The following is a 21089-nucleotide window of genomic DNA, read 5'->3' as shown; positions in this document are numbered from 1 at the left end:
AACACGAACTAAATATTATCTACTGACACTATTTATAAATAAAAAAGAACTTTGTACCAAAAATAAGTAAATACTAAAAAAAAAAGATAGAGATTATTCCAAAAAGAGCCAGTACGCACTACCACACAACTTCAAATAGTAAAAATCGTAACACATGAAAATTAGCGGCCAAAAAAAAAAAAAAAAAAAAAAAAAAAAAAAAAAANTAAGCATAATTAAAACACGATTATAATCTCAGCCTTTGCTGATTCCCAAAGGCAAAAAAGCCAATCCTCTCTTCTCTGTTTCTCTGGATGTCCAACCATCTTCTTCGCAGTTTCCGTCAAGTCGATGATAGATAACGTTGCCGTTGGAGAGCGACGATAGGGGTTTGAGTGTTTTCTTTTTTCTTTTTTCCTTTAGATTCCAACGCTTATGGCAGTTAAGAAAGCCTGCGAAATGTTTCCCAAGAATTTGATCGAGGATTTACACAAATGGGGTCGCATGAAGCAAACGGGTGTGAGCCTCAGGTATATGATGGAGTTTGGTTCCAAACCTACTGAGAGGAATCTTCTCATCTCCGCTCAGTTTCTCCATAAGGAGCTTCCGATTCGTGTCGCCAGGCGAGCCCTCGAACTCCAGACGCTTCCTTATGGTCTCTCCGATAAACCTGCCGTTTTGAAGGTGCGCGAATTCTGGGTTTCTGATTTTTGAATTTTAATGATTCTGACTTGAATAGGTTTTGAATTGAATTGAATTGTGGTGGTTGCTTCTTATTAGATTGTTTTTGATTAAATTGGATATTGTAGATTTAAATGAAAAAAGTAGATGTTAGATTCTGTGATTGATTATTTTTTTTAAATCAAGTGATTTTTACAGTGAAATTTTGAATGCCTAGAGAACATTGTTTGTTTTTGTGCAAATCTTTGGAATTGAAACCAGATTTGGCTAATTTTGTTTGACACCTGAAACTCTTCAAGAGGTTTTGTTGTGAATGATGTGTTGTTGTTACATTTTGCTGTTGTTTTTGTAGGTACGGGATTGGTATCTGGAATCATTCAGGGACATGAGAGCATTTCCTGAGATTAAGGATTCGAATGATGAGAAAGAATTCACTCAGATGATTAAGGCTGTTAAAGTGAGGCACAACAATGTGGTTCCCATGATGGCTTTGGGTGTTAATCAGCTTAAGAAAGGCATGAATTCCGGAACTCTTGATGAGATTCATCAGTTTCTTGATCGTTTCTACTTGTCTCGAATTGGGATCCGTATGCTTATTGGTAAGATTTGGGGTTTTTTTGTTTTTGGAAAGGTTTTTTTGTTTTCTGTTGTTGTTGATGTGCTGATACTTGTTGAGATTTTTTAATGGAATTCTCAGGGCAGCATGTTGAGTTGCATAATCCAAATCCACCACTTCATACTGTGGGTTACATACACACTAAGATGTCTCCTATGGAGGTAGCCAGGAACGCTAGTGAAGATGCTCGCTCAATTTGTTTCCGAGAGTATGGTTCTGCACCTGAAATAAACATATATGGGGATCCCAGTTTCACCTTCCCGTGAGTTCAAGTTTATCCTTCTCTTTGTTCTCAAGATTTATTTCATGGCTTTTGTTCTCCCCTAGCAAAATAATGCATCCTTTCTATAGGTATGTTCCAACGCACTTGCATCTTATGATGTATGAGCTAGTCAAGAACTCTCTACGTGCTGTCCAAGAGAGATTTGTTGACTCCGATAGAGTTGCACCACCTATCCGCATTATAGTTGCTGATGGAATCGAAGATGTTACAATAAAGGTCGTTATCCTGTGCTTTCTCTCCTTTCTGTTAAGCGTTTCCATTTTTTGTTGCACTGGTTTAAAACCAACTATTGTTGTGGGTTAATCTTATAGGTCTCAGATGAAGGTGGAGGTATACCCAGGAGTGGTCTTCCCAAAATATTCACATATCTTTACAGTACCGCAAGAAACCCGCTTGTGGAGGAATTGGAATTAGGACCAGCTGATGTTCCAGTGACTATGGCTGGTTATGGTTATGGTCTGCCGATTAGTCGCTTGTATGCTCGATATTTTGGTGGAGATTTGCAGATCATATCCATGGAAGGATATGGTGAGTCCAATACTTATTTGATTTTCATATTTTTCAGATCATATCAGTAAAAGTTTTGACCTGTGTCTCAATGAGCTTCATAAGAAAGATTCAGTTTTGATATATATATATATATGTGTGTATGGTTGGTATGTGCAGGGACTGATGCTTACTTGCACTTGTCTCGTCTTGGAGATTCGCAAGAGCCTTTGCCCTAAGTGAAGCTTCACGTCAGGCAACAAGTGAAGAAAGCTTTGAGTCTTTGACATATTAAATATGGTAGATGAGGGATCTACATTACTCAATTATTTATGCTTTTCTAGTTTCTTTTAATGTACAGACATTTATATCTCTCATTATGCTTTCTTGATTCCTAGACTCAGATTATGGAGATTTTTCCAAGTGAGTTTAATCTCCTCTGATTTGATTCGATTCGATTTTAAACCTTTGTACTTTCTCGGTGCAAATCCCTTTTCTTGTATCCGAATGTCGGCATAACATTATTGGTTTACTTCGATAAAACAGTCATTGAAGAAGGTCCTGTAATTTGACCGGTTATTTGATATTCTTCACTGGTTCAAGTGTTTTTTTGATCTGTTTAAAACTTGAGAGCCAATTTTATGATCCCATCCCAATCTATTAAATTTCTCAAGAACAAACAAAAAAGGATTATAAAAACGTCGTCGTTTTGCGTTGAAGACCGTATTCGGCTTTTCCACTACGACGTCGTGTGACTTCTCTTTTGTCAGAATTCCTTCTCTTTCGTGAACCCCAGCCTCTCTTCTTCTTCTACCATACGCCGAACCCAGCCCCTGTGCTCTCTCTAGTTCCCATCGAGGTCCTCTCTGATTCGCACCTGTGTTTCTTTATTCAACTCTGGCTCACGTAGGCGACGGCAGTGCTGTTTCGTTGTCGATGTAAGTCTCTTTCTTTGTCTCTAGCTCAAACCCTAAATCGTTGCATCCCTTTATGTTTTGATGCTCAGCTATTACTTGTGCAAACTGTCTTCGGGATTCTTCACCTTTGAATCCGTTTTATCAGTTTCTTTATTCGCTTGATTTTGGTATAGTTTCTCTAGTTTGCGGTTGAGATTGTAATTATTATTGGACACGATTGTTTTGAGGTTTCGTGGAAGTAGATTATGTTGAATGGTCTGGTCTGTGCTCGTGAGCTTAGCTTGATTATATCGTTGATGATACATGCCACATAAAGGCTTTGAATGATATAGTGTGAAAAATTAGGTCGAATTATCTAGAATTATGGAAGATGATATCTTTATGTCAAAGCTTTTGTATGGTAACATGAGAGTTTTTGTATGCTTGCAGAGCCTTTGCCTATGGCCACAACAGAAGCTACTCCAGCTTCTGCTGGTCCAAGATATGCTCCAGAGGACCCAACTCTTCCCAAACCATGGAAAGGACTTATTGATGGAAGCACTGGAATTCTATATTACTGGAATCCTGAAACGAATGTCACTCAGTATGAAAGACCTTCTGCGCCTCCTCCAGCTTTGCACGCTGGTGCTCCTCCGCACTCTGCCACAACGCCCAAGCTCGCTCAGATTCCTATACCTTCTTCAGGACAAGGTCACCAAGCTCAGCACGAACAAGCAAAACATGTTGGTCACGTGTCTCAACAGCATGGTTTACAACAACAGCCACAGCAATTTCCGTCCCAACATGTAAGACCCCAATTGATGCACCAGCAGCAGCAGCATCCGGGCCAGCAAATGTCTCAACAATCAGGTCAACAACAGTTTCCCCAACAACAGAGTCAGTCAATGGTCTCGCAGCCACATGGACATCCTTCTGTGCAGTCATATCAGCCAACTTCGCAGCAGCAGCAGCAGCAGCAAGTCATGCAGAATCAGCATTCACAAATGCCTCAGCAGCTGAGCCATCAGTATGCACATCCACAACAACATTACATGGGTTATCGGCCTCACATGCAACCACAAGGGCTTCAAAATTCACATCAGGCACCTCAGGGTGGTCACCAGGGTCAGCAGTTTTCTAGCCAGCAAGAGTACAACTCGTTGGCTCCAAAGAGGGATGGGGATGAGTTCCATGGGGGTAAGAAAGCTGGGTTTTCTCAACCCCATTTGCCAAATTCTGAAGGTTCACCATCTCAAAATGCCCCCTTTGAAGCCAATGCAGCATCACAAAGAACAAATGCAAACTTGTCTATGGCTCAGAAATACAATGGACCTCAAGCAAACATGCAACATCCTGTTGCAGTCACACAGTTTAAACAGCCAGAGGCTAACCTGATTCACCACCAGCTTGGACCTAGGCCTCAAAATCAAATGGACCCGACAATGTTGCACCCGAAGTCTCATACTTCCCCTTTCCAATCAAATAAAACATATGAGAATAATGTACAATCTAGACCTGGGAATGAATCTTATGTTAACACAAGAATGGAAGGGCCGGTTAGGGGTGCCCAACCACATCATCCTGCTGCATTGCCTAAGGTTAGCTACAGATGATCACTTCTCCTATCTGTCTTTTTAAATATTTCTGCCTCACAGTTATTTCTTACGGAAAGAAGCATTTGTAAAATGCTATGCAGGATATAAGGATAGGTGGTGGTCCACCTGCAAATGCTGATCCTGCCATGGGGCAAACAGGGCATGGAACATATGGACACGCTGGTCCAGCTTTTCCACAGAAATCCTTGGCGAGGCCTCATTTTGTCACATCTCCTGATGTTCCTCATCTCTCACCCGTTGAAAGCTACCGGAAACAACATGAAGTCACAACAACTGTAAGTTCATATTTCTTGGTTGCTTTGCTTAACTTGTCAGTTAATTTTTTAAAGCTGTAAATGTGCTGTAATATTTTGCAATTGTTGTTTCAGTGAATGTTTGTCCATAAAACTCTACTGAGAATGTGGGATTGGACGAACTTCAACTGGAATAAGTAATAGCATTTGAGAATAGTGTTAAACCTTGCACTTTTCTCATCTATTCTAGTATGTGTACGGCCTATAAGATATTTTTCCTTTGTTGTGAAGGGCGAGAACATTCCAGCACCATACATTACATTTGAAGCTAGTGGTCTCCCTGCTGAAATTCTAAGAGAGGTCAGTTTTATTATGAACTTTATAAGTGGTGTAGCGACTAGCGTGTAGTTCTTCATATTTCTGGTGGGCTAATGTTTGTATATTTTACTTTCCAGTTGCTTTCTGCTGGATTTCCATCACCAACACCGATCCAGGCTCAAACATGGCCAATTGCTCTGCAGAGCAGGGATATAGTTGCAATTGCAAAAACTGGTTCTGGTAAAACTTTGGGATACTTGATCCCTGCCTTCATTCTTCTACGGCACTGTCGTAACGACTCCCGAAATGGCCCCACAGTTTTGATCCTAGCTCCTACTCGGGAGCTAGCCACACAAATACAAGATGAAGCCCTTAGGTTCGGCCGGTCTTCCAGGATATCATGCACTGTGAGTTTTATTTGAGTCTCTTTGACATTTTTCACCAGGGCTGATAGAGCCTATACTAAATGTTTTTGTTTACGAATCTGTATTCTTGTCAATAGTGTTTGTATGGTGGAGCTCCAAAGGGTCCTCAATTGAAAGAGTTGGAACGAGGAGCTGATATTGTGGTGGCAACTCCTGGGCGTCTAAATGATATACTGGAGATGAAGAAGATTGATTTCCAGCAGGTTTCCCTTCTTGTGCTTGACGAAGCAGACCGAATGCTTGACATGGGTTTTGAACCCCAAATCCGTAAGATTGTGAATGAAATACCTCCTCGGAGACAGACTCTTATGTACACAGCAACTTGGCCAAAAGAAGTAAGAAAAATTGCAAGTGATCTTCTTGTGAACCCTGTCCAAGTTAACATAGGCAGGGTAGATGAGTTGGCTGCTAACAAAGCGATAACACAGGTTATGATCTTCTAAACCATTTTCTATCACTCTTAAGTATTGTTCCACATAACTTGGTGATGACGTTACTGAAGTAAACCCATCCTTATAATGCAGTATGTTGAAGTAGTCCCTCAAATGGAGAAAGAGAGACGTTTGGAGCAAATCCTTAGGTCGCAAGAAAGAGGTTCAAAAGTTATAATATTTTGCTCTACAAAGAGGCTTTGTGACCATCTTGCACGTAGTGTCGGACGTCATTTTGGCGCTGTTGTGATCCATGGAGACAAGTCTCAAGGTGAGAGAGATTGGGTACTTGGCCAGTTCCGAACCGGTAAATCTTGTGTATTAATAGCTACTGATGTTGCCGCCCGGGGACTCGATATAAAAGACATAAGGTTTGTTGTAACAATTCTTGGTATATATTTCTTTGGTTGTTTGTTATGAAGATTCCTTATCTCTGTTCGTGTTATACTACTACAGAGTTGTGATCAACTACGATTTTCCAACTGGCGTTGAAGACTATGTCCACCGTATTGGGAGAACCGGTCGAGCCGGTGCAACTGGAGTGGCATTCACTTTCTTCACAGAGCAAGATTGGAAATACGCGCCTGATTTGATCAAAGTCCTCGAAGGAGCGAACCAGCAAGTACCGCCTCAAGTAAGGGACATTGCAATGCGTGGTGGTGGTGGTCCTGGTTATAGCCAGGATCGAAGAGGTATGGCTAACCGGTTTGACTCTGGTAGTGGTGGTAGCCGTTGGGATTCTGCTGGAGGGTTTGGTGGCCGTGGTGGTGGGTTTGGTGGGCGTGATGGTGGGTTTGGTGGGCGTGAGGGTGGGTTTGGTGGCCGTGAAGGTGGGTTTGGTGGCCGTGAGGGTGGGTTTGGTGGCCGTGAAGGTGGGTTTGGTGGGCGTGAAGGTAGTTTTGGTGGCCGTGAAGGTGGGTTTGATGGCCGTGGTGGCGGATTTGGAACCAGAGATGACTCATTTGGACGTGGCGGGAATCGTGGTCGGGGTTTCACTGGTCCTGATGCTGGTCGTATGAATGTTGGTGGTAGAGGCGGATTTAGTCGGTTTGGCAATAATAATATGGATGGCGGAGGCTTTGGTCGTGGTGGTGGTAGAGGCTTTGGTCGTGGTGTTGGAAGGTTTGACAACAGAAGAGGTAGAAGTCGTAGCAGAAGTCCTGATTTGGTTCGGCCAAGGCGACGTAGCCTGAGCTATAGCCGGAGTAGAAGCCGGAGCCGGAGCTACAGTCGTAGTCGTAGCAGGAGTTGGTCACGTTCAAGGAGTCGCAGCCCTAGACATAGCCGTGACCGTGGTGGTCATAACAGGAGCAGAAGCTATAGCCGTAGTCCTAGTCCGGTTTATGAAAGACGAGATAGACGGCCACGAATGTCTGGGTTTGATATTAAACCACCAATTGAGTCTGTAGTGAACCCGGACATGAATGCGGTTGAAACCGTGGTTCCTACAGCCATGTCTGAGAGACAAGGGAATGGGGTTGTTGAATCGGAGATAGAAGCGGCTTTAGTACGACCAGTGGTTGATGAACCATAAAAGCCAGAACCTCACTGCGGAGATATCACAACTCATCCCCAAATTTTTGGTTATTGAACAGATCCATCAAATCAGACAGCTGATGCGTCTTCTCAGATTTGTTGGCCGGAGTAACTTTATTTTAATTTTTAAAATTTATTTTTGGTTTCTCATTTTCTTGTTGTATCATGGAGAATTAGTTTGTAATGTATTTGAGAAGAATTCTTATCGTTTATGTAAAAACCTTCTACTGCCTTGAAAAAAATCTGGATTAGAAAATATAGATGAAGAACATGAAATCAAGAGATCAAAACTTCTAAATAATCTTAATCGCCTTTTTGGTGAACCTCATTCGTCTTCTTGACATAGTTCTTAGAATGGAAGTTGGAAAAGAGAGCCAAAAGAGAAGCATTAAACGCAGCGTTGAAACACCAACCCCAAATCCCGGAGCAACCCGACCCGAATAAATGTTCTCGGAGCATCCAACCGGATAACCCGAAACTGAAAACGAACTGAACAATCTGACAATCCGTGACCAACCTCTTCCACTTAGGCCTCGATCCAACGGCGCAGAGGAAGTAGTAACCGTACATGATGACGTGTACCGTCGAGTTCGTCACGAGCGCGACAGGAAACATAGACTGGCGAGTCCGAAGCCAGAGATAACACATGACCACAACCGTCGCGTGGTGGTATACGTGGAGGAACGAGAGCCGTTGGATTGATTTGCCGAGTACGATGAGGATCGTGTCTCCGAACTCGAGGATCTTGGAGAGGTAGAAGACTTGAGCCCAGAAGAAAAGAGGTCCGCTAGGTTTCACGTCGACGGGGAAACAAATCGCGTGGAGGAAACGCGACTTGGGATCTTGAGACGAGGTTGTTGTTACGGAGAGAGTGCAGCCGACGGCCATGATTAAGGAGAGGAGACAGAGGATTAGGCTGTGGACGGCTGTGATTGGTTTGAGAACGCTGGGACTGAGCGATGGGAGCGAATCGATGGCGGATCGGAGGAGGAGTGTGGCGGAGAGGTAAACGGAGACTACGAGAGAGACGAAGAAGACGGTGGAGCCAAGGGTCTCACCTTCGATCCAAGTGAAATTGGCTATGTAAGGGTGGTTAACGAGCCAGTAGGTTAGAGTGGAGGTAAGCGACGCCATTGCCTCCGGTGGATTGAGCGGCGAGGTTTGAAGATATGTTTTGTAGAGAGAGAGGCGAAGGGTTCAGACACTTTACCCCAATCGGCTAATTTACATTAAAGTAGGTCCCATCGAATCATGTCTTTTATACTATTATCTTCATGTTTTGGGATTCGTAACGTTAACGTATATAGTACCATGTTATATGACACAGTTACCATGTTTTTATATCCTAGTATAAATTATTTCACTTATTATGTTTGTTAATGTGTAAATTTTTGAAGACGGGACCGGATTAATTAGGTTAAGGATATTCATAACTTTAATGATTACATTTTTTACTCTATATACTCATTTTGTACACTTAATAATTAAGAAGAATTAAGTTTACGTTTATTCAGCTTCAAAAGTTGAGTAGTTAGGCCACGGCCGGCCGCCGTAGCCTGACCTATAGCCGTAGTCCTATCCAAGTTTATGAAAGACTACTACTACGTCTATATACGGGATAGGCCCATTGTAGCAGCTAGCGGGGTGGCTCTTAAAACGCAGACGAGGGAATTAATTGGGGTTGTCGAGACAGATATATATGTAGAAGAGGCTTTTAGTACGACCAGTGGTTAAACTAAACTAATTATGTTCTAGTAACAACCTTAACTGGTGTATTTGTAGACTAATCTCAAGGTTCAATTCTTGAAGAAACGTTGGCTGGCGAATGCTGTATATATATATATATATATATCATAGAAAGAAGTATGCAATCAGCTGAGAAGAATCAGACGAACTATGTGACATTTTAATATCTTTTGTCATCTTATTCATGATAAAACAATTTCAAACAATCCCAACATTTTACAACTAGAGTATTCGACAACTCAAAGAGTACAATTTAATCATATTTTTTCGAAAATAATCTAATGGCTTTTCTTGCCCACCTCTCTCCGTTTATAAATATAAAAGTTTCGACCTTATACATAGTCGAGGTTGTCGTCCTCGCATAGTTCTTGGAATGGAAGTTGTAGAAGAGAGCCAAGAGCGAAGCATTAAACGCACCGTTAAAATAAACTCCCCACACCCCGGAGCAACCCGGCCCGAAATAATGCGTTGGGATCCAACCCGCGGTACCTAACCCCAAGCCAATAACAAACTGAACAATCTGACAATTCGTCACCAACATCTTCCACTTGGGCCTCGACCCCACGGCGCATAGGAAGTAGTAACCGTACATGATGACGTGTACCGTTGAGTTCATCACGAGACCGACCGGAAACAGAGATTGGCGGGTTCGGAGCCAGAGGTAGCACATTATCAAAACCGTGGCGTGGTGGTAGACGTGGAGGAAGGATAGCCGGTGGATTGCTTTGTTGAGTATGATGAGAAGTGTGTCCACGAACTCGAGGATCTTGGAGAGGTAGAAGACTTGAGCCCAGAAGAAAAGTGGTCCGCTAGGTTTCACGTCGAGGGGGAGACAGACGGCGTGTACCAAACGCAACTTCGGATCTTGAGACGAGATCAGGGAGAGAGTGCAACCTACGGCCATGATTAAGGAGAGGAAGAAGAGGATGAGGCTGTGGACGGCTGTGATTGGCTTGAGAATGCGGGGACCGAGTGTGGGGAGTGCATCGATGTAGTATCGGAGGAGGAATGTGGCGGAGAGGTAAACAGAGATTACGACGAAGACGAAGGGGACGGTGGAGCCAAAGTTTTCACCTTCGGTCCATGTGAAGTTGGCGATGTAGGGGTGATGCACCAGCCAGTAGGTTAGGGTGGAGTAAACTGATGCCATTATTCCCCGTCGAAGTTAATTTTGGAGGAAGATACGGTACATATATATACACATATTAAATGGAGTGAACCGATACCGTAGCGTCTTCTTGTTTGTTTTGGAACATGGGAGTACAACGATGCCATTGCGTCGTGAATACTCACTCACTCATGCGTCTCGTCCGTTTTACCGGCGCTGATATGGGAGAGAGAAATTAAGGGCTCAGATGCTTAATGACCCAATCGGCTACGATCTATATTCAAGTGGGATAACTTGATGCATTGATTTGTTAATATTTTTAACGTGGGAAGAAGGTACACTATCGTAAGGAAGGAATCATCAATTATATTATCAATCATGCATAACGTGGGAAGGTAATATCGTAAAATTTAGTTATCATCAATGTGATGATCATTAATAATGTTGAGAAAAAGGTTTTAACTTTTAAGGCTTGGAGTTGTCGTTTATAAAAATATAGTAATAAAGAGACTATAGTTTTTTTTTCAAAATTGTTTTGGGCCTGGAACCCAAAATAACAGGCCTTCGCAAGTGTTTTAGTATTATAAATACAAGCAAAGGATACACGACTAAAAAAATATTTTCAGATCAGCTGAATAATCGTGTATTAGAAATGTGATTAGGATGATCGACTAGTAGTAGTAGATATTTATTTTGGATTTTCGTCCAAAAAATGTGAAAAACCAAGAAATCATTGTAAATTCGTCATTGTCAGAAATGTGACCTCTCTTTGGAAAAAAAATGTCAAAATCCTATAAAACGTTATGTATATGTTTTGAGGAGAGAAGAAGATAATGAACCAACTTGACCACTATTAAACTTTATATATCATTTATAGAAAAATTGGTAAAGAGTGAAAAAAGAGACGCAGACAATTAAAACACCGGGTTAGGCGCGGAACAAGAGTACAAAACCAAACCAATCACGAGCACGGTCTGAATACCGAGGCAGCCAGAGAGCACAGAGACAGACATCTCTCTCTCTCTCATCAGATCTCAACACATCACACTCGCTTTATTCATTTTTTAATCCAACCTTACAGTACTTTATTTCTATTTTTCTTTCTTCTCCAGCAATATTAACCTGCAACAGTTTGTTTAACTGATACATAAAAAAAAATCTCCCACGGCTCTTGTATAGAGAGAGGTCAAAAGCGTAGAAAAACGAAAGCTACTCACATTTTAGAAAATTCTTCTCTATTTCATCCTCTCTTTTAGTCTTTAGAAAGTTGTCTTCTTTTAGCCATTCTGGTGCTGTTTTGTCTCTGGTAAGTGTTTCTCTCTCTCTCTCTCTCTCTCTCTCTCTCTCTCTCTCTCTCTCTCTCTCTCTCTCTCTCTCAGTCATTCTTGAATCAAAGCTTAGATCCCATGTCTTTTACTTCTTTTGATTTTCTTTGAGCTTTCCTCAATACATTGTGTGTTGTAAAGTCCTCTCCTTTTTTGCCAAATTACCCCATCATCAAATCTACACAACTCTTTTTTTTAAAAGACATCCTCCGCAATTAGCGCTTTAAGTTTCTTTTTAAGGTTTCTGCATATTTGGATCTGAGTATCTTTAGTAACAAGAGAGTGTTACGCCCACTAAAAATTGTTAATTACCCTTTTGTTTATATTAGTTACAAGTCAAGCCAGTGTCAGCAATTGGAAAAGTATTTTGAATCTGAAACGTTCTAGTTGGATTAGATTCCCAATATTGGTTATAATAATGCGTTGTCTTAACCATTCATTATAATCTTGTTCGAGATTTCCTGGGTTTTGAGCTTTAAGTAACAGAACTGAGTGTTGTTTTGTAGGACTAGGACACTGTGAAGTTGGAAACTTGAACAGAACAACTCTACATGGACGAAGCAGAAAGCTTTGTCCCGTTTCAGGGAATAAAGAAAGATGTCAAAGGAAGACTCAAATGTTACAAGCAAGATTGGATCAGTGGTCTCAGAGCTGGATTTAGGTATATTCATCTTTTTTTTTTTGCTTTTACAAGAAGTGGTAATGCTTGAGCTTTTGTGATATTTAACTTAATTTTATGCAACCTGTTTTATAGGATTCTAGCACCAACAACTTACATATTCTTTGCATCCGCGATTCCTGTGATTACATTTGGAGAACAGTTGGAAAGAGATACTGGTATCATAATGACATTTTTTGGTTCCCTCATTCATCTTTACTATCCTTTTGATTTTAATGGAAGTAACAAAAAACTTATGTTTTGTTTCTTTTGTAACTTGACAAGATGGGAAGATTACTGCAGTACAAACCTTAGTTTCCACAGCATTGTGTGGAGTGATACATTCCATTATTGGAGGACAACCATTGTTGATTCTTGGTGTTGCAGAGCCTACTGTTATAATGTACACCTTCATGTTCAATTTCGCTAAGAGTAGAACGGATTTAGGCTCTACTCTCTTTCTCGCTTGGACTGGATGGTAAGCTCAGATCTTTCTCTTTGCATTCCTTTTTAAAAAGCTCTAAAAGTCTCAAAACTTTATGAGATGAGTCATTGTCTTCTTTGATTTCTTTTATAAGGGTTTGCTTGTGGACGGGGCTGTTGTTGTTCTTGTTAGCTGTATTAGGCGCTTGCACCTTCATCAATCGATTCACTCGACTTGCTGGGGAACTGTTTGGTATCCTAATAGCCATGCTTTTTATGCAAGAAGCCATTAGAGTAAATAAAAGAGCTTCCTTTATTTAATTACTGTCACGACTTATACTAACATTTGCAACAAAAGCTTATTCCTTTATTTTGAAACTCCACTTTTTTTCAGGGCATTGTGGATGAGTTTGGTGTCCCCGGAAGAACAAATCCAAGATTAGCTGAGTTTCAACCTGCTTGGGTGTTTGCAAATGGAATGTTCGGTTTGGTTTTGTCTTCTGGACTTTTGTATACTGCACTGAAAAGCCGAAAAGCAAGGTCTTGGAGATTTGGTGCTGGTAAGGAACCTTGGTGTTCATTCTAACACCAAAGATCTGGCTAAAGTTCATGTTCTTTCTTCAAGCAAGAACCTCAGGAACATTGGTATCCTTGTGATTGCAGAATGGTTACGCGGGTTTATAGCAGATTACGGTGTTCCAGTGATGGTGGTTGTGTGGACTGGTATATCATACATACCTTGGAAAAGTGTTCCTCAAGGAATACCAAGACGTCTTGTTAGTCCTAATCCATGGTCTCCTGGTGCATATCAGAATTGGACTGTCATTAAGGCACTAATCACTTCCTCTCTACTTATTAGTACTCTCTTTACTACTAATGCTTTATTTTTGATATTCATCAAAAGTGCATGATCAATAAACTGCAGGAGATGGTGGATGTGCCTGTGCTTTACATTCTTTTAGCGGTTGTTCCAGCGTCGATGATTGCAGTTCTTTACTACTTTGACCATAGTGTAGCTTCGCAACTCGCACAACAGGAAGATTTTAATCTCAGAAAGCCTCCTGCTTACCATTATGATCTGTTTCTTCTAGGTTTCTTGGTAAGAGATGTAGTATTTGTTTTTCTTGACTGATTTTTTGACTTGAACATTTAGATGAAACGTTGGGAACTTTTCATCTGTAGACAATCCTTTGCGGTCTCCTCGGGATTCCTCCATCCAATGGTGTCATCCCTCAGTCTCCAATGCACACTAAAAGCTTGGCAACATTGAATCACCAGGTTTGATTATCATACTAGTGTTTTATGTAAGCCTTCTATTACATTTGTCAAAAGGCATTTAAGACCAGTTGATGTGCAGTTACTTCGAAACAAACTTGTGGCAGCTGCGCGTAAATGCATCAGAAACAATGCAACAATAGGAGAAGTCTATGGAAGCATGGAAGAAGCTTACCAACAAATGCAGAGCCCTCTGATACACCAAGAGCCTTCTCGGGTATGTTTAAATCCATCTATATCAGTCTATAATATGACATATTTACTCATTCCTGATTTAGCACTGGGAATATCAGATTCAGGGACTCAAACAGTCACATATTCAAAAGGCTTCAAACGTAGATACACGGGTCGATGAAACAGTGTTTGATGTAGAGACAGAAGTCGAGAATATATTGCCAGTGGAAGTAAAAGAACAAAGAGTAAGCAACTTCCTTCAAGCTATGATGGTGGCTGGATGTGTTGCAGCAATGCCTGTAATCAAAAGAATCCCAAGCTCGGTTCTTTGGGGTTACTTCGCTTACATGGCAATCGAAAGCCTTCCAGGGAATCAATTCTGGGAAAGGATCGTGCTTCTCTTCACTGCCCCAAGCAGAAGATTCAAGTAACAAAATGAACATTTCCTCACCAATCAAGAGTATACAGTATCTTGTTTCTGCTACATTATTATTATAACTTCTGTGACTTTTGGTCTTTTTATTATACAGAGTTCTTGAGGATAATCATGCGGTGTTTGTTGAAACGGTTCCGTTTAAGACAATGGCAATGTTTACTCTGTTTCAAGCGGCTTACTTGCTGGTCTGCTTTGGGATAACGTGGGTTCCGGTGGCTGGAGTTTTGTTCCCGTTGATGATAATGTTTCTTGTTCCGGTTAGGCAATATGTGTTGCCTAATTTCTTCAAAGGAGCTCATCTTCAAGACTTGGATGCTGCAGAGTATGAAGAAGCACCGGCTATCTTATCATTCAACCTCAAACCGGTAATAAGACTCTCTTCTTCTTCTTCTTCTTCCTCTCTACTAAAGTTTAGGGCTTTATCGAAGATATACACCGTGTAACGTACTGCTTTCTTTGTCTGTATGCAGGAAGGGGAGGTGAGCCGTGCGACGTCGTTTGCGGATAGTGGAGAAGTGATGGACGGTATGTTCACAAGAAGCAGAGGAGAGATAAGGAAAGTGAGCAGCTTAAAGCTCGGAGGAAGTGGATCGGCAGTAAGTTCTCCGGTGGCAGGAGGAGTGGAGTTGATGAGACGGGTGGTGAGTTTTCAGAATCCAAGAGTGTCGGAGAAAGTATACATCCGGAGCTTGAGTGATTTCAGAGGAGGAGGAGGAGAGATAAGTCCGAGGTCGTCCGCTGGAAGAGCTCCGTTCAGTCCACGATCTGCCGCCGGAGGAGCAGGAGGAGGAGAACAGAGACTTTCTAATTTAGGAAAGTCTGTTTAGTATAGTGTTGTAGTGTCTTTCTTCTATAGCATATTTTTTGTTCTAACCTTTTAAACCAACAATTCAACTTGAACAAACCATATACATTTAGCTAAGTTGTTCCATTTGTATGTCATTATGAATGAAAAGAAGATTATTATCTCCTAGAGTTTGTTTATTTCAGGAACATGTAATATTCTTTAATCTTGCGACACTCAATATTCGTAAAGGAGTTTAATCTTGATAGATTCAATAATGGTCATGTACATCTTGAATTACTAATCTCTAATGCCAAATCCAATATATTTAGTGACTTTATTTTCTATTAATGTTTTTTAATTAAGATTGCAATCCATTGTCATATGGAATTTGATCTGACTATGTATTGTTGTTTAAACAATCCACTTTATTGAGTACTTTGATTTTTGTTTGCTATTTGCCGCCAATGGTATTTTCTATATTCAATTATACAAAAAATAAAAGTATTTGTTATTGATACTTGTGGAAATTTATGTATTTAGAGAAATAAAATAAATTGGTTCTCTTTAGTAATAAAGTAAGCTTTGAGGATTAGTGCACAAGATGAACATGCTGCTACGAAAAAGTCAAATATAGTAGAATTTACTGATTAACTCAAATATATGATTGTCATTGCCAACTCCTCCTCTGTTTCTTCCAACTGCTTTGTTACAGTATTTAGCTCTTTTTTCAATATGAAATGATGCCCCTTGAGTGATTCTAAATTTAATAGACTAGCGTTCAAGTCGTTTGCTGTAGTGGATGCATTAGAAAAAAGAGTTAGCTGTCGATCCACCAACTCAGGAATATGCAAATTCAAGGTACTAACTTTCTCTAAGCATTCATCTTTGGTTGGCAGAGCTTGTTTCTTCTCTAAGAGTTCCGTTTCAGTTGTGGCTAAAGCTTGAAATCTCTCTACCAAAGCAACATCAATTCCAACAATGAAATCTATTACTTCCTTGAGATTCTTGGTAGCAACTCCTACATCATCCTCGGTTTGAGATGAAGCGTCGTAAATCAAAACTTAAAAGATAGGGTTTAGGGTATCATGTACACAGTTTAGAAGATAGGGTATAGGGGTTTATGGTACATGGTTTATATTCAAATCCAACTATGTTCCATTAATTTTGCTCATTTCATCAAATTATTAACCATAACCAAGTTTGCTGTATTTGTTTACTTCCTTATTGAGATACAAAATCGTGTTTTTAGATAATAAAAGAACTGCTTCTTTCAAAATTCTACAAGTTTAATAACTAAAATGTAAAAAAGCAATACTGCGTTTGATCTTTTGTGTAAATTAAAGTTAGGTTCATCCAAATTTGAATAACCTCGATCACTATTTACTGAAAAAAAACTCATTTTGATGGTTGTTATTATTCCGCCTAAAAGGGTAATTAACATATTTGCTTGTCTTCTAAAAACCATCAAAAAGAGGTAAAAATGATCTTTTTAAGGTTTTACAGTATTTGTTTAGCTTCTCATTTTTTTCTTCAAATAGTAATATTTGCTTGGAAGTGGGTCTACTCTTTCTTCTTTTCACATCTATTTTTTTTGGGTCAAACAACTAATGAATTTGCGGGAGGAGCAGAACAGAGACTTTCTAATTTAGGAAAGTCTGTTTAGTATAGTGTAGGCAACAATTCAACAAAACATATACATTTAGCTAAGTTGTTCCATTTGTATGTCACTGTATGAGATTTTTATAAATGAAAAGAAGATTATCTCGAAGAGTTTGATTATTTCAGGAAAATGTAAAACAACTGTTCATTCAAGTTCAAAATATGACTGCATTATTTGTTATCTCACAAAGCAATGCAACAAAAAAAAAAATTAAACAGAATAAAACGACACGACATCGTTTCGTTGTAACTAAATCGTCGTAAATAATACGCACCGTTTAGAGCAACAAGAGTCTCTGCTTCAGCTGTGGTAATGCCTTCGTCTCTCTGAGTTCTGAAACTGCAAATTGAGTGATCTTGGATCTCATCTCCATGAATTATTTTACTAGTAAAGTCACCACACATCAATATAAAACGGGTAAGCTTCTCAATTTTATAAAGAACCGAACTTTTTCACCTCTTGGAAACAGTGTGACTTAGATGTTTCAAAAACTCTCTTTTGAGCTATATTTCCCTGTTTGTACTGTATACATTAAACAACAATTTGCCATGATCTTGCTTCTGGGTCTAACTGTATTAATCCAAGACTTATCTTTTTCTGCACCAATTCAGTTTAATCTTTCTTCTTTTAGGGTAATGCCTCGGGTTAGTTTAGTTATATCCAACACCAAATCCAAAGTTTTGGGTCGTTGACCCTTGTTTGAGTTCTTCTTTGTTTAGTTATGATAAGTACCCCTTAGGATTATGCTAATTCTAATTCGAAATCTTGGTTTTACTTAGGTTACTAAATGATGCAAGTCATGCCAGTAGTGAGATTCAAAGCTGGTTTCACTACAGTCAGAATGAGGAACTGGTCGGTAGGAATCTCCATCATGGTTCTTACTTTGATCACTATCATCCGTTATGATCAATCTGATCACAAAAATCCGACAAATCATACAACCGATGATTCTAGTATAGAAGGAGAGAGTGTTCAGGAACCAGCAAAGAAGCCACATTTTATGACTTTGGAAGATCTTGATTATCTCTTTTCAAACATGAGCATCTCTGGAGGAGAAGAGTTGAATAGTTTGCTTGTATGGTCTCGTATGCGTCCGTTTCTTGAAAGGCCTGATGCTTTGCCAGAAACTGCTCAGGGGATCGAAGAAGCTACATTGGCCATGAAAGATTTGGTTTTCCTGATCAATAAAGAGAAAGGAGCATCTTCTGCTTTGGTCTCCAAGGAACTTGTTAGAAACTGTCCTGATTTTGTCACTGCATTTGATGGGGATTTGTCTGGTTTAAGGCCTGTACTTGAGCTCCCTTGTGGTTTAGTTGAAGATTCTTCAATAACTTTGGTTGGTGTTCCTGATGAACAGTCTAAAAGCTTCCAGATTCAGCTCGTTGGCTCGGGATTATCAGGAGAAACCCGCCGTCCAATCATCTTGCGTTACAATGTGAATTTTTCTAAGCCATCCATAGTGCAGAATACATGGACAGAACAGCTCGGTTGGGGAAACGAAGTGCGATGTCCATATCATGGGTCATTTAAAAACCATTTAGGTAACAGAACTCACATATCTTTTCCCTTTTACGCCATCTTGATGAGTGTTGAACTGTTTCTTGGCAACCATTGTAGTCGATGAACTTCCTCTCTGCAACAAACAGACCGGTGGAATCACTTCGGAGGAAAGTTCCAATGATAAGGCAACTATGGATTCTTCTTCTCTTTCAAATGCTAATTTTCCATTTCTCAAAGGGAGTCCCTTTACTGCTACATTGTGGTTTGGCGTAGAAGGTTTTCATATGACAATTAATGGGCAGCAGGAGACTTCATTTGTTTACAGAGAGGTAGGGATGACTAGGCCCCTGTTAGTTTGTGAGATTGTTGCTTTGTTTAAAAACTGACATATTTAGTTTGTAGAAGCTCGAGCCTTGGTTAGTCAGTGCTGTCAAGGTCTCAGGTGGTTTGAAAATGTTATCTGCCTTAGCCACAAGACTGCCCATTCCGGATGAACATGCATCTTTAGTAATAGAAGAGAAACTTAAAGCTCCATCTCTCCCTGGGACAAGAATCGAATTATTGATGGGTGTTTTCTCCACTGGAAATAATTTCAAGCGGCGTATGGCACTGAGAAGATCTTGGATGCAATATGAGGCAGTAAGATCAGGCAAAGTGGCTGTTCGATTTCTCATAGGCCTTGTAAGTATTTCTGCAAGTTAACATTTATCCTTGGATTTATACATTTCTTAGCAATAACTTGGCTTCTTCTTGACTCTTGCTCGGCACACAAATGAAAAAGTCAATATAGAGATGTGGAGAAAAGCTAAGGCATATGGAGACATTCAGTTTATGCCGTTTGTTGACTACTATGGTTTACTTAGTTTGAAAACAGTTGCTCTTTGTATTCTCGGGGTAAGCTATTTGTTTACACAAAACATAGAAACTGTGAGATATCATATCACTTCTTGCCTTGCCTTGGTTAATCTCTCTCTGATGTCTCTCCATGTTTATACAGACCAAAGTTATACCAGCAAAATACATAATGAAGACGGATGATGATGCTTTTGTGTGGATCGATGAACTCCTATCAAGTCTAAAAGAAAAGCCGTCTAGTGCCCTTTTGTACGGTTTGATATCATTTGCTTCGTCACCGGACCGTAAACAAGGCAGCAAATGGTTTATCCGTAAAGAGGTAAGACTTCTCAATATTTCTCACACCTTTGTGTGCTCTATCCGCTTAGAAACTCATACAGTATATGGTGGCTTTCTCTTTGTGAAGGAATGGCCTTTAGATTCATATCCTCCATGGGCACGTGGCCCTGGTTACATCATCTCTCATGATATCGCGAAGTTTGTGGTGAAGGGTCATCGTCAAAGAGATCTTAGAGTGAGTTTTGTAGTTTCATCATAGAGTTTGGTTATATAACTAATCAGAGAGATCATTATTAAGTGACGTTGTTGTTCTTATGTTGTTTTTGTTGAAAGCTTTTCAAATTGGAAGATGTGGCGATGGGGATATGGATTCAACAGTTCAACCAGACAATAAAAAGAGTCAAGTACATCAATGACAAAAGATTTCATAACAGTGACTGTAAATCAAATTACATTCTTGTTCATTACCAAACTCCTCGACTAATTTTGTGTCTCTGGGAGAAGCTGCGAAAGGAGAGCCAATCTATTTGCTGTGAATAGATATCTCAAGCATGTAACTAAGTTAAAATGTATTTTTCTTTTCAACTTGTATAGGTTGTGTGGATACGTATTTAAATCCAAACAGAAAAATACAAACCAAAAATAATTCTGTAATCTCGCGACACGCAATAATCGTAAAGGAGTTTCAATCTTAGTAGATTCGAATACAATAATCGTCATGTACAGCTGGAATTACTAATCTCTAAAAACTGCCAAATCGGATAAATTTAGTGACTTTATTTTCTATTAATGTTCTTTTGATTAAGATTGCAATCCATTGTCACATGGAATTTGATCTGACTATGTGTTGTTGTTTAAAGTTTAAACAATCCACTTTATTGAGTACTTCGTTTTTTGTTCCTTTTGTTTGCGCTCATATTTGCCGCCAATGGTATTTTTTAATATATTCAATGGAAATTTATGTATTTAGAGAAAGAAAATAAATTGGTTCTTTTAGTAATAAAGTTAGTTTTGAGGATCAGTGCACAAGATGTACATGCTGCTACGAAAAAGTCAAATATATTAGAATTTACAGATTAACGCAAATATATGACACATTCATTACATATTGTAAACCACGTTGATTTAAACTTAAAACCTCTAAATTTTTACACATGAATTACAACATTTTTGGCATTTTTTCATCATTAATTTGGTGCAACTATCTCAAAATCAAATTTGGCGTTTATGGATGCTTTAAATGTATCATGAAGACATTATCAGCTACAATTATCTGAAAATGGTTGGCATATCTCTATATGTGATTCTAGTGGTTGACTCCTTTTACTCTGAAGTCCCATCTCCGGTTTATAGGGCAGGTAGT

At 39.8% G+C, this 21089-nt stretch overlaps 6 protein-coding genes across 9 annotated transcripts; 4 read left to right on the top strand and 2 right to left on the bottom strand.

Moving 5' to 3' along the window:
• On the top strand, positions 415–2624 carry LOC104724169 (pyruvate dehydrogenase (acetyl-transferring) kinase, mitochondrial-like). Its single transcript, XM_010442647.2, has 6 exons — positions 415–663; positions 1013–1259; positions 1358–1538; positions 1628–1775; positions 1871–2087; positions 2226–2624. The coding sequence occupies exons 1-6, from the start codon at positions 415–417 to the stop codon at positions 2282–2284; spliced, it is 1101 nt and encodes a 366-aa protein (XP_010440949.1). The 3' UTR covers positions 2285–2624.
• On the top strand, positions 2820–7758 carry LOC104723998 (DEAD-box ATP-dependent RNA helicase 40). The gene is made up of 8 exons (XM_010442475.2): positions 2820–2983; positions 3392–4539; positions 4638–4832; positions 5082–5150; positions 5246–5515; positions 5611–5961; positions 6058–6335; positions 6421–7758. The coding sequence occupies exons 2-8, from the start codon at positions 3403–3405 to the stop codon at positions 7496–7498; spliced, it is 3378 nt and encodes a 1125-aa protein (XP_010440777.1). The 5' UTR covers positions 2820–2983; positions 3392–3402; the 3' UTR covers positions 7499–7758.
• On the bottom strand, positions 7709–8824 carry LOC104724089 (elongation of fatty acids protein 3-like). The gene has a single exon (XM_010442568.2). The coding sequence runs from the start codon at positions 8632–8634 to the stop codon at positions 7804–7806; it is 831 nt and encodes a 276-aa protein (XP_010440870.1). The 5' UTR covers positions 8635–8824; the 3' UTR covers positions 7709–7803.
• Positions 9397–10433, bottom strand: LOC104723861 (elongation of fatty acids protein 3-like). The gene has a single exon (XM_010442377.1). The coding sequence runs from the start codon at positions 10394–10396 to the stop codon at positions 9500–9502; it is 897 nt and encodes a 298-aa protein (XP_010440679.1). The 5' UTR covers positions 10397–10433; the 3' UTR covers positions 9397–9499.
• LOC104723655 (probable boron transporter 3) lies at positions 11350–15629 on the top strand. 4 transcript variants are annotated; one of them, XM_010442075.2, is made up of 13 exons: positions 11350–11660; positions 12186–12340; positions 12434–12516; positions 12623–12815; positions 12916–13054; positions 13155–13320; positions 13424–13590; positions 13686–13859; positions 13943–14038; positions 14118–14252; positions 14329–14636; positions 14740–15010; positions 15116–15472. In XM_010442075.2, exons 2-13 carry the CDS (start codon positions 12231–12233, stop codon positions 15470–15472), a joined length of 2199 nt encoding a protein of 732 aa, XP_010440377.1. In that variant the 5' UTR covers positions 11350–11660; positions 12186–12230. The 4 variants fall into 4 exon arrangements, with proteins under 4 accessions (XP_010440377.1, XP_010440442.1, XP_010440513.1 ...); XM_010442140.2 differs by lacking the exon at positions 11350–11660 and adding an exon at positions 11712–11919; XM_010442211.2 differs by lacking the exon at positions 11350–11660 and adding an exon at positions 11926–12041.
• LOC104723569 (hydroxyproline O-galactosyltransferase GALT3-like) lies at positions 17386–20423 on the top strand. The gene is made up of 8 exons (XM_010441978.2): positions 17386–17509; positions 17872–18633; positions 18710–18921; positions 18995–19272; positions 19357–19486; positions 19590–19766; positions 19854–19961; positions 20060–20423. Exons 2-8 carry the CDS (start codon positions 17880–17882, stop codon positions 20264–20266), a joined length of 1866 nt encoding a protein of 621 aa, XP_010440280.1. The 5' UTR covers positions 17386–17509; positions 17872–17879; the 3' UTR covers positions 20267–20423.

Source organism: Camelina sativa, chromosome 1 (assembly GCF_000633955.1).
Source record: "Camelina sativa cultivar DH55 chromosome 1, Cs, whole genome shotgun sequence".
NCBI classification, from domain to species: Eukaryota; Viridiplantae; Streptophyta; class Magnoliopsida; order Brassicales; family Brassicaceae; genus Camelina; species Camelina sativa.
Note: the sequence above shows the minus strand (reverse complement) of the source record. Positions and strands in the feature narration are given on the sequence as shown.